At 36.8% G+C, this 12,422-nt stretch overlaps 1 protein-coding gene across 1 annotated transcript; it reads left to right on the plus strand.

The window, feature by feature from the left end:
- The first annotated feature begins 6,029 nt into the window (after positions 1 to 6,029).
- Positions 6,030 to 8,402, plus strand: LOC148292275 (uncharacterized). The gene is made up of 5 exons (XM_088245770.1): positions 6,030 to 6,258; positions 6,539 to 6,807; positions 7,312 to 7,410; positions 7,714 to 7,809; positions 7,911 to 8,402. The coding sequence occupies exons 1-5, from the start codon at positions 6,030 to 6,032 to the stop codon at positions 8,400 to 8,402; spliced, it is 1,185 nt and encodes a 394-aa protein (XP_088101896.1).
- Positions 8,403 to 12,422: the final 4,020 nt, after the last annotated feature.

A 12,422-nucleotide genomic window follows, 5' to 3' on the forward strand; every position in this document is an offset into this window, starting at 1 on the left:
AGTGAAATCCAATCGCTAGAAGTATGGAATACACCAACCACTCCAATTAGGAACGAACTGCCGTTGAACTTGAATTGTCCAATTTCTCACACCTATTGATTTCGTATCGAGCCCAAAACTTGGGCAACATCATAATATGGTGGGAGGAGTCATTTGGTGAGTTTTGAGTGAAATCCAATCGCTAGAAGTATGGAATACACCAACCACTCCAATTAGGAACGAACTGCCGTTGAACTTGAATTGTCCAATTTGGAACACCTATTGATTTCGGATCGAGCCCCAAACTTGGGCAACATCATAATATAGTGGGAATAGTCATTTGGTGAGGTTTGAGTGAAATCCAATCGGTAGAAGTATGGAATATACCAACCATTCCAATTAGGAACGAACTGCCGTTGAACTTGAATTGTCCAATTTCTCACACCTATTGATTTCGGATCGAGCACAAAACTTGGGCGACATCATAATATGGTGGGAGGAGTCATTTGGTGAGTTTTGAGTGAAATCCAATCGCTAGAAGTATGGAATACACCTACCACTACAATTAGGAACGAGCTGCCGTTGAACTTGAATTGTCCAATTTGGAACACCTATTGATTTCGGATCGAGCCCAAAACTTGGGCAACATCATAATATGGTGGGAGGAGTCATTTGGTGAGTTTTGAGTGAAATCCAATCGCTAGAAGTATGGAATACACCAACCACTCCAATTAGGAACGAACTGCCGTTGAACTTGAATTGTCCAATTTGGAACACCTATTGATTTCGGATCGAGACCAAAACTTGGGCAACATCATAATATGGTGGGAGGAGTCATTTAGTGAGTTTTGAGTCACTACAAGGAAAAATGTGATTAGCGACAAATTAATGAGCGACCAAATAATTTTTGGTCTCTGATAATGTAAATGGCGACCAAAATTTCCTATACGGTCGTCTAAACTTTGGTTGGATTTTTGCACATGCGGAACCTTTTTGGAATATGTTCAGCGACGAGAAGTGGCACATTGTACGACGAACCTTTTAGTCTCTAAAACGGATTTGGGCGACCAAATATTATTTTCGTCTCTAACCAATGCTTTGGGATAAGAGCTAGGTGGCGCGAAATCTAAAATTATTAGGCGACCAAACTTTTGGTCGCTGTGTTGGTTCATTTTCGTCGCCATTATTATATTCCCGCCTAAAATTTGGCAATAACAAAGCGACCAAAAGGGTAGGTCTCTAAAACCTTTTGGCGACCAATACTTTTAGTAATACGACAGCGTTTTAATATAAGTGGTCATTGCAAAGGGACGACAAAAAAAAAAATTTGGTCGTTGGAAAGGGTGCGCAATAAATACCCTGGCTCTATTATCTTTTCTTCCCGTTTACTTCAAAATCAGAGAACACTTTGCCTTCAGACCAAAAAATATAAAAGGCAAGAGAAAACTTTGCTTTGTTCAACCAAACGCTCTCTCACTCACTTTCTCTGTCATCTCTGTAACCTAGAGAGATGACGTGAAGCCACACCTAGTGCAACTGATCATCTTTACATCCCATTCTCTCACTCACACTCTGTCTCTCTGCTCAACCCCAAATCTCAGCCATCCACCAACCCAATATCAAAACCCACTCCTCCCTTTGTCTCTGAGGTCAAGTGAAAATCCAATCCGAAGCTTTCATAATTTGCATTCAGCTTTTTTATCATCAGTCAAGGAGCAGAATTTGAAAAAGGTAGTTGCTTTAACAAATAATTTTTGTATTTCCTCTAAATTTCATCTATATTTGTTCGATTGTGGTCTGATGATGGTCCAAGGTTATGTTTTTCTTTAATTTTTGTATTGTATTTGAGCTTATTAGATGACAAAACTTTGCACTTATTAGACTGTAATAAGTTTGTGCATTTGGGGTCCAAGGTCTGCTAATGGTGAAAGGTTCAATTGTGGTCTGATGATGACAAAACTTTGAACAAAGTTAGAAGTTAGAACATGAGATAAGACAACAAAAGCAATCGCACACTACAACTGCCTCATAACAGCAGCTTTACACAACAAAAACCAATTATGTCCCCAAAACCCATGACCCTTGACCTCAGGAGTTAACCTCGTACCTGCAAAAGATACTATCAGCATCAGAAAGTTATCCTTGATATGGTGGTTGGTTAGACAGTACTGATCCTTTCCTTTTTATTAAAACCTGTTGTGTTGTGTCACTGTTGAAATTACCTTGTGCTGTTTTGATTTTATTCACTGGGAAGAAAATTTATATGGCATGATTTTCTTTTCTGAAATTCTATTGTAACTTCAACTGCAAACCAGTCTTCATTTTGTCTCATTTTCTGTTTTATTCTACAACTTGTGCATACTTTCTATCTCCAACTTTAATACCTTTATATCAATGATTGACAAAGCTATACGTTATTTTGTCTCATATTCTGTTTGTTGCAATACAAGCTTATTCCTCCAAAATCGATAATTATTTGTCATCAAGCCAAATTTGAATTCCATGACTCTGACTTTGTTATAGAACTTCTTTTTTTGGTTGTCATTGAAGTTTTACAAATGTTAATTAAGCGACAACTAAATTATGACAAATATGTATGAAATTAAGTAAAGAAGAATCTAATCTTGGGGTCCAAGGTCTGCTAATGGTGAAAGGTTCAAATAATGCAAAGAAAATGGAACATCATATATTAGAAAATTTGGGATTTAAATACATAGTGATAAAACTATCTCTTCACATCAATTGCTCCCAATGTTACTGACTACAAGTTACATAGTGATATTAGAAAATTATGATGTCTTGTTTTGTTGAATGATGAGCTTTAGTGGTGAAAATTAATATTGTTTTGGTGATCAGGTCCTCAAAATGGTTTGCACACAAAGGAGGGCTTGATTTGGATACGAGTTCTGATTGAGTTGGTCCTGATTCAGAGCTTATTTGGGACTGGTTTATTAAAAGGTTAGAGTATAAAAATTCTTTTAGAACCTTTGTTTGGATATTGGCCAAAATTGCGAGTGTTTGATGCACTAAACTTGTGCAAGTATGCACTTGCAAGGTTGAAATTAGAGTTTTGGGTCTCTCCAAACACACTAAGTCTGGTATTTTTATTATTTGACTTTTACTGGTTTGAATTTTATTTTCTAGCATTGATATAATTTTCTCATTTGTCTCCATTTTTCTGTAGATTGTTGAATTGCTTGTTTAAGAGGAACTTTTTTAATTTATGCAATTTTTCTGTTGGTGGATTTGTAGTTAAGGTTTTGTGGGTTATGAAAATTTACAAATTTTGCTGGATTTGTATGATTGCATATTATTTTTGATGAATTGATAAGTGATATAAAAATTGTAAATACATATTTAGTAATTGAACAGATTCAGTACTTTGGAAAAGAAAAAAAACACAGATTCAGCAATTAGACAATAGGATTTAGATGTTGGGATGTTGGTAATTCATTGAGGGCCAGATTTTTCAAGGGAGGCTATGATAATTTACCCAAAGTAAAACCAAATGCAAGCAAAACACTTACAGTTTTCAGCTACAAAGAGATGAGGTAATTTCAAAGGCATAAGAATAAGTAATATTGTAATAATATTAGAAAATAAAAATTCTAAATTTTAATTGAAGAAAAAGAACGATCCTATTAATATAGTTTTCAAAATTAATCTCCCTCTAACTCAAATAACTAATATTTTATAGTAGGTTACTATCTCAAACGTGTTATTTGGATAATACTGTAATAAGCAGGAAATGGATACTATGGGGCAAGCAAACATATTACGTAATACATCTAAATGCTCTTCACTCATATATATTTAATTGTTTGTTTTGGTTATGCTATGGAATTGTTGTATTTTTTGACATTATGCATTGGCTTTAAACTTTTGTGATTAGCACAGTCCGTAAGAGTTCACATTAGGTTTCACCCTAGAATTCATTTGAAGTAGTTAACTACTCAGTAATTATGAATTAGGTTTCACCCTAGAATTCATATGATAGATATGAATTTACAAAATGGTTTACAATTACATCGGGATGAAGGGGGTGATGTTAAGAAGTGGAAACCAGTTTATACGCTGGAGCCGATTGAGCGTCGAAAATTTTGTGAATTTTTGAAATCCGTGAAGTTTCCAGATGGGTATGCAGCGAACATCTCACGAAATGTTAAAGACGGAAAAATGTCAGGTTTAAAAAGTCATGATTGTCATGTTCTGATTCAACGACTTCTTCCAATTGGAATTAGGCCATACTTACCAGAAGTTGTATGTGCCCCACTTGTGGAATTGTCAAGTTTCTTTGAACAAATTTGTGCAAAAATCTTGAAAGTTGCAGATTTAGATAGGTTGGAAACAGACATCGTGTTCATACTTTGCAAACTTGAGAGAATATTTCCACCAGCATTTTTTGATGTGATGGTACATTTGGCTGTGCATTTACCACGTGAGGCGAAACTTGCTGGACCAGTTGGGTATCGATGGATGTACCCAATAGAGAGGTACTTATGTTTCTTCTAGTTTGGTTTTCCAGTAATTTCTTAATTAGTATTGGAAATAGATTTTATAACTATAGGAATTGCAGGATGTTAGGAAGGTTGAAGGGTTATGTGCGGAATAGAGCTCGACCGGAAGGATCCCTTTCGGAGGGTTACATTGCACATGAATCCTTAACCTTTTGTTCAGAGTATCTTCGAGCTGGTGAGACAAATTCTTCTCACTTTGAACGAAATAATGATGGTGGTGAAAATGATGCACAATTCTCTGTCTTTGCCCAAATTGCACGCCCCTTTGGTGGTTATAAAATGGTTCAATGGTCAGACAAAGATATGGAACCAGCATTTTGGTATATCTTAGACAACTGCAATGAAATTGAACTCTTCAAAAAGTATGCAAATCTAATTATGTGCTCGCATTCACATTTTTAAATTTTATCTTCAACTTATTAAATTTCCATTTCTGCTTGTTTATATTTTTACAGTGAACATCGTCAAATTTTAGAAGCAGAAAGTGCAGATAACTTAGAACAGAGACATAGAGAAAAATTTCCCAAATGGTTTAAAAATCGTGTCCAAGAATTAACAATTGAAGGATCCTCAAGGGTTAACAAAGAATTGTGTGCATTATCATATGGTCCTGATAAGAGAGTTAGCAGTTACACAGGATGTATTGTCAATGGAGTTCGATGGCATACAAAACAAATAGATGAAAATCGCACAACTCAAAACAGTGGGGTGAAGGTGCCAGGGATGCATGGTGATCAAGAATCTGATTTTTACGGTAGATTGGTTAGTGTTGATAAGATAGGATTCACTTATGGATATCACGTACTAATTTTCAAATGTGAGTGGTTTAATACTCAGCCAATGATGAGGAAAAGAAAAAAGATTCCTCGGATTGTTCGTGATTATCACCTAACTTCAATTAACATAACCAGTCTATGGTATAAAGACAACCCTTATGTGTTGGCTAAACAAGCACAACAAATCTTTTACCTTGATGACCCTAAATTAGGTTCTAATTGGAAAGTCATTCAAAAGATTCAACATAGACATGTGTGGGATGTTCCTGAGAATGAGGTTGCTCATGAAGCAGAAACAATGTACGAGGGTGGCATCCACGATGCTCGTGACATTGTCCTAACTTCTCGAGATGAAAATGTTGCAATTACATCGCTTCGCAGGGAAGATGCAGAGCCTGAAGTAGTTGTGGGTGACATTAATTTGGAACCAATAGCACACAATGATGATGAGGATGAAGATTTTATTGATGATGATCCTTTGGAAGAAGAATACTTCTCTGGATATGAGGAAGAAAGTGTTCATAGTGATGATTATAGTGATTTAGATTGACATGTTTTTTGTATTCTGTGTTGTTTTGATATGTTTTAACAGGGTAAGGTTTATCATATCCCCCCTGGTTACATGTAATGTGGTTTTCTACTTATAAATATCTTTTGTTGTACAAGTTACCTAAAAGAGAAAAACAGTTTGTATATGAGGGTCTGATAGATATTTAGAATGTTATGAAATTTTTTATGCCTAATACTTATTTGCAGGATGGTTAATAAGATTGTTGATTCGGTTAAGACTAAAAATAAGAAACAAAGATCAGCTCCACATGCACCACGATCACAACAGGAACCACAAACACAAGAGGCACCACGACCACAAGAGGCACCACTACAACAAGATCACCAATATGAGCAACCATGTGATCAGCCACCATTGCAGTCACCGCATCGACATCAGGAGTCTACATCTGCCTCTCTAGCAGCTCCTCACATAGGTAGAAAATGAGTTTATTATGATGCTGAAGATATTTTTATTATGAACTTAATATGCTAGCTGATGACTAATGATTGGAAGTCCGGACTTATTATGATGTTGAACTGATTTGTCTAGGATTTTATATGAACTTAATTGTTGGCAGATATATATAGGACCAGAACTCCAATTTTATATGGATGTTTATATGAATTTCTCTTTAAATTTGAGCTGATTTCAGGAGCAGAACTCCAATTGTACGAACAATTTAGATTCTTACACAAGTTGTTTTTGGTTTTTAGGCCAGGGAGATTGTTCAGAGACTTTGTCAAAGCGGAGGAACACTCGTGGTCCAACTGTGGGGCTTGGTACTTGTTCTGTGGTTAATAAGTCACAAACACTGATTCCGGTGCGAATTAATCCAGAACAGAAATTGGTGGCAACTGTGGAGATCCAAAATATGTTTGTCAATGAAATTGGGTTAATTACTCGAGCAAACGCTCCACTAAATGTAAATGGGTGGAAGAAAGTAACCTTGGAGCAGAAGATGGATATGGCGAAAGCACTGAAGGTCAGCACTTACTTTCTTTAATTTTTACTTTAGACAACACTGATGGATATGGATATGGCTTTTCTTTTTTGGGTTATTGTTGCAGATGATTTTTATGTTTAGCAGATAATGAGATATTGTTTACTATTTAAATGATAATCTAATATATTTTTTATGGTTAATTGTTAGTTTAAGTTTGACGTCGACCTCGAGGATCCGGATATTTGGGAGTTTATTGATGGCCATATGAGCAAGAGTTATAAAGAATGGAAAGCAAAGCTCCATAAGCACTTTAAGGAATATGCTCATGACCTTCAGCTTGCACGGGCCACACCTCCCACTAACAAGGTCTTTGTAACTCATAGGAAAATAGAGGAGTGGCACTGGTTAGTTGATAACTTGTACACAGATGAGAAATACCAGGTATCTTAATTAATTAGGTACTATTGTGACTCATTGATTATGACCATTTTCTTATTTATTAGTTAGAAGGAATATAACAAATTCTCTGTGCTTTTATTAAAGAAAAGGTGCAAAGCCAACGTTAATAACAGGAAAAAGAAAGAATATGAACACACAGGAGGTTCACGCCCTTTCCTGAAACATAAGGAAGCAGCTGAGAAGGTAATTAGTAAATTTTTTACATTTAATGTTATTCCTACTAAGTTCAAGTAGTCCTCCTTTTTTAGTTATTGGAAAAGGAGAAGCATTAAAGTAAAGGTGAATGTGATATTTGTTGAAAAATCTGAATAGCATGGCAGGAAGCAAGAATATCAATGGGTTTGATTGAAATTAGGTGAAGTGGTATTGCGTGGAAGCAAAATATATTAATAAAATGACCCCTTGTGATTTCTCGTTGTCTTGATCATATTAGACCCCTTTTGATTTCTTAAACTCATTTGTTTTTTTTTTCTTGGGAAAATGAAGGAGGGTCAACATGTTACACTTATCGACAATTGGAACAACATGCATATGCACAGGGATAAAGGCGTATGGATCAATGAAGTTGCTGAGAATAAGGGGGTAAATGATAAATTTTCCTATACTTTAGCTACATGTTCAACTTATTTTTTTATTTTTTATGTTTGACTTTTGCTAACACAACTAGACTTCCTTTTTTGTAGAAGAAAATGAAAGCAGCAATGGCGATGTACATTCAGCAGGAGTCTGCGAGTTCAAGCAACCCTTCTGAACAGATCTCAGTTTCAGACGTGCACCAATTGGGGATTATGACTAAAGAACTTGGGATTGGATCGGGTAAGAGGATACGCGGATTGGGCTCGAATCTTCGAGTGGAGACTAGTTCTCGCTCTACAAGTAGATATAGCAAAACCTCTATGATTGAAGATGAGAGATACAATAAGCTCTCAGAAACTGTGGAGAAACTTTGTGACATCGTTAAGCAGCTGCAAGCTGGGATTAATGACAGATCTAGGAAGAAGCGTAAACGCAACAGTAAGTACAATGGTAAGGGACCTCGGCTCCGACCTGATTCTTCTGATTCTGATTCTGATTCTGCTTCTGATGATTCTACAACTAATCATCACGGTGACAACTTACAAGGTGGTGGTGATGGTTTGTATAATGGTCTTGAAGATATTGGTCATGGTCATTAGGTAGGTTTTAAACCTTTTGGTTGTTTTGGGTATGGATGATCTTGGTGATTTTGTGACTTTGATGGACTCAAATCCTACAATCTGACTTTGGTTTGTGGTTTTTGTTTCAAATCAAAGATATGTGTGATCAAGAATATGATTTGTACCTTTGGTCACATTGCTCATCCATATGTTAAGTAGTATATAGACTTAGCTGAAATTTTATGTAGGCTTTGGTATGAATGGATGCATATGCTTCTGTTGCTTGTGGCAACTGCTCCTAAGACTTAAAGAGATGAAGAAGTACTTTTGTGTGTTTTTGAAGGAAAGTGGAGGTACATGTGTAAGCTCTAACTTTGATTTATATTTCATATGTCTTAGTAGACATGACTTTGATCTTAGTTGCTGTGACTATGGTGATTTTGTTAATTATGCTATGTCACTATATTTTGCTTATGAATCTGTTTTGCTTATGAAAAGAAAATGTTGCATGGACTATGATATGTTTTTATGGTGATATATGTTGTGTACTTTGTAGAATTTTAGTTGGGGAAGTCTTATATATGGTAATTTTATTTGGGACATTTAATAAAAGTTTTATAAAAACTATATTAATTTAATTATATAAAAATAAAATAAAGCATATTATTAATATTCAATAAAATATATTTTTTAGTTTTTTAAAAAATTTAAAAAGCCTCAAAATCAACATCCTTGGCGACCAAATAACTTGATATTAGTGACAAAATAATTGAATATTGGCGACAAAATAATTCAATATTTGAGACAAAAACTTGGAACTAGACAGATTTTCCCGACCAAAGCTTTTATTATAAGCAACCAAAAATATTGACATTAAATATAAACCAAGACCAAATTTTTATTTGGTCCCCAATAAACATAACTTCAGCGACCAAATTTTACACTTTTGGAGACCCAAATAGTAGGACGCCAATCGTAAACTACGACCAAATATTTATTTGGTCGCCAATCCCTTGGACTTTCGCGCCATTTATCAATTTTAGGCGCCAAAGAGACAAGGGATCAACGACGAAATTATGAGAAATGGGCGACAAGAACTATTGGTTGCTTATGATAATCAACGACCAAAATAGCTTTTGGTCGTTGTTTCTAGTATCTACGACGCCCCTTCTACGACAACTAGATTGCGACGAAATTTTTGTCGGTAATAATAATCAGCGACCAAAAACATACATTGGGCGACCAAATATGATTCGTCGCCAAAAGGGTTTTTCCTTGTAGTGAGTGAAATCCAATCGCTAGAAGTATGGAATACACCAACCACTCCAATTAGGAACGAACTGCCGTTGAACTTGAATTGTCCAATATCTCACACCTATTGATTTCGTATCGAGCCCCTAACTTGGGCAACATCATAATATGGTGGGAGGAGTCATTTGGTGAGTTTTGAGTGAAATCCAATCGCTAGAAGTATGGAATACACCAACCACTCCAATTAGGAACGAACTGCCGTTGAACTTGAATTGTCGAATTTGGAACACCTATTGATTTCGGATCGAGACCAAAACTTGGGCAACATCATAATATGGTGGGAGGAGTCATTTAGTGAGTTTTGAGTGAAATCCAATCGCTAGAAGTATGGAATACACCAACCACTCCAATTAGGAACGAACTACCGTTGAACTTCAATTGTCCAATTTAGAACACCTATTGATTTCGGATCGAGACCAAAACTTAGGCAACATCATAATATGGTGGGAGGAGTCAATTAGTGAGTTTTGAGTGAAATCCAATCGCTAGAAGTATGGAATACACCAACCACTCCAATTAGTAACGAACTGCCGTTGAACATGAATTTTCCAATTTCTCACACCTATTGATTTCGGATCGAACCCCAAACATTTGCAACACCATATTGTGGTGGGAGGAGTCATTTGGTGAGTTTTGAGTGAAATCCAATCGGTAGAAGTATGGAATATACCAACCATTCCAATTAGGAACGAACTGCCGTTGAACTTGAATTGTCCAATTTCTCACACCTATTGATTTCGGATCGAGCCCAAAACTTGGGCGACATCATAATATGGTGGGAGGAGTCATTTGGTGAGTTTTGAGTGAAATCCAATCGCTAGAAGTATGGAATACACCAACCACTCCAATTAGGAACGAACTGCCGTTGAACTTGAATTGTCCAATTTTGAACACCTTTTGATTTCGAATCAAGCCCAAAACTTGGGCAACATCATAATATGATGGGAGGAGTCACTTGGTGAGTTTTTAGTGAAATCCAATTGCTAGAAGTATGGAATACACCAACCACTCCAATTAGGAACGAACTGCCGTTGAACTTGAATTGTTCAATTTCTCACACCTATTGATTTCGTATCGAGCCCAAAACTTGGGCAACATCATAATATGTTGGGAGGAGTCATTTGGTGAGTTTTGAGTGAAATCCAATCGTTAGAAGTGTGGAATACACCAACCATTCCAATTAGGAACAAACTGCCGTTGAACTTGAATTGTCCAATTTCTCACACCTATTGATTTCGGATCGAGCCCCTAACTTGGGCAACATCATAATATGGTGGGAGGAGTCATTTGGGGAGTTTTGACTGAAATCCAATCGCTAGAAGTATGGAATACACCAACCACTCCAATTAGGAACGAACTGCCGTTGAACTTGAATTGTCCAATTTGGAACACCTATTGATTTCGGATCGAGACCAAAACGTGGGCAACATCATAATATGGTGGGAGGAGTCTTTTAGTGAGTTTTGAGTGAAATCCAATCGCTAGAAGTATGGAATACACCAACCACTCCAATTAGGAACGAACTACCGTTGAACTTGAATTGTCCAATTTGGAACACCTATTGATTTCGGATCGAGACCAAAACTTGGGCAACAACATAATATGGTGGGAGGAGTCAATTAGTGAGTTTTGAGTGAAATCCAATCGCTAGAAGTATGGAATACACCAACCACTCCAATTAGGAACGAACTGCCGTTGAACTTGAATTGTCCAATTTCTCACACCTATTGATTTCGGATCGAACCCCAAACTTTTGCAACACCATATTGTGGTGGGAGGAGTCATTTGGTGAGTTTTGAGTGAAATCCAATCGGTAGAAGTGTGGAATATACCAACCATTCCAATTAGGAACGAACTGCCGTTGAACTTGAATTGTCCAATTTCTCACACCTATTGATTTCGGATCAAGCCCAAAACTTGGGCGACATCATAATATGGTGGGAGGAGTCATTTGGTGAGTTTTGAGTGAAATCCAATCGCTAGAAGTATGGAATACACCAACCACTCCAATTAGGAACGAGCTACCGTTGAACTTGAATTGTCCAATTTGGAACACCTATTGATTTCGGATCGAGCCCAAAACTTGGGCAACATCATAATATGGTGGGAGGAGTCATTTGGTGAGTTTTGAGTGAAATCCAATCGCTAGAAGTATGGAATACACCAACCACTCCAATTAGGAACGAACTGCCGTTGAACTTGAATTGTCCAATTTGGAACACCTATTGATTTCGGATCGAGACCAAAACTTGGAAAACATCATAATATGGTGGGAGGAGTCATTTAGTGAGTTTTGAGTGAAATCCAATCACTAGAAGTATGGAATACACCAACCACTCCAATTAGGAACGAACTGCCGTTGAACTTGAATTGTCCAATTTCTCACACCTATTGATTTCGGATCGAGTCCAAAACTTGGGCAACATCATAATATGGTGGGAGGAGTCATTTGGTGAGTTTTGAGTGAAATCCAATCGCTAGAAGTACGGAATACACCAACCACTCCAATTAGGAACGAACTGCCGTTGAACTTGAATTGTCCAATTTCTCACACCTATTGATTTCGGATCGAGCCCAAAACTTGGACAACATCATAATATGGTGGGAGGAGTCATTTGGTGAGTTTTGAGTGAAATCCAATCGCTAGAAGTATGGAATACACCAACAACTCCAATTAGGAACGAACTGCCGTTGAACTTAAATTGTCCAATTTCTCACACCTATTGTGTTCGGATCGAGCCAAAAACT

Source organism: Prunus avium, chromosome 8 (genome assembly GCF_965620075.1).
Source record: "Prunus avium chromosome 8, drPruAviu1.hap1.1, whole genome shotgun sequence".
Taxonomy (NCBI): domain Eukaryota; kingdom Viridiplantae; phylum Streptophyta; class Magnoliopsida; order Rosales; family Rosaceae; genus Prunus; species Prunus avium.

Excerpts from the sequence above, each read along its gene's own strand:
- LOC148292275 (XM_088245770.1), top strand. The coding sequence starts at position 6,030 with ATGGTTAATAAGATTGTTGATTCGGTTAAGACTAAAAATAAGAAACAA. Across the intron at positions 6,259-6,538 it reads TCTAGCAGCTCCTCACATAG|GCCAGGGAGATTGTTCAGAG; the intron begins GTAGAAAATGAG and ends TTTGGTTTTTAG. Across the intron at positions 7,411-7,713 it reads ATAAGGAAGCAGCTGAGAAG|GAGGGTCAACATGTTACACT; the intron begins GTAATTAGTAAA and ends GGGAAAATGAAG.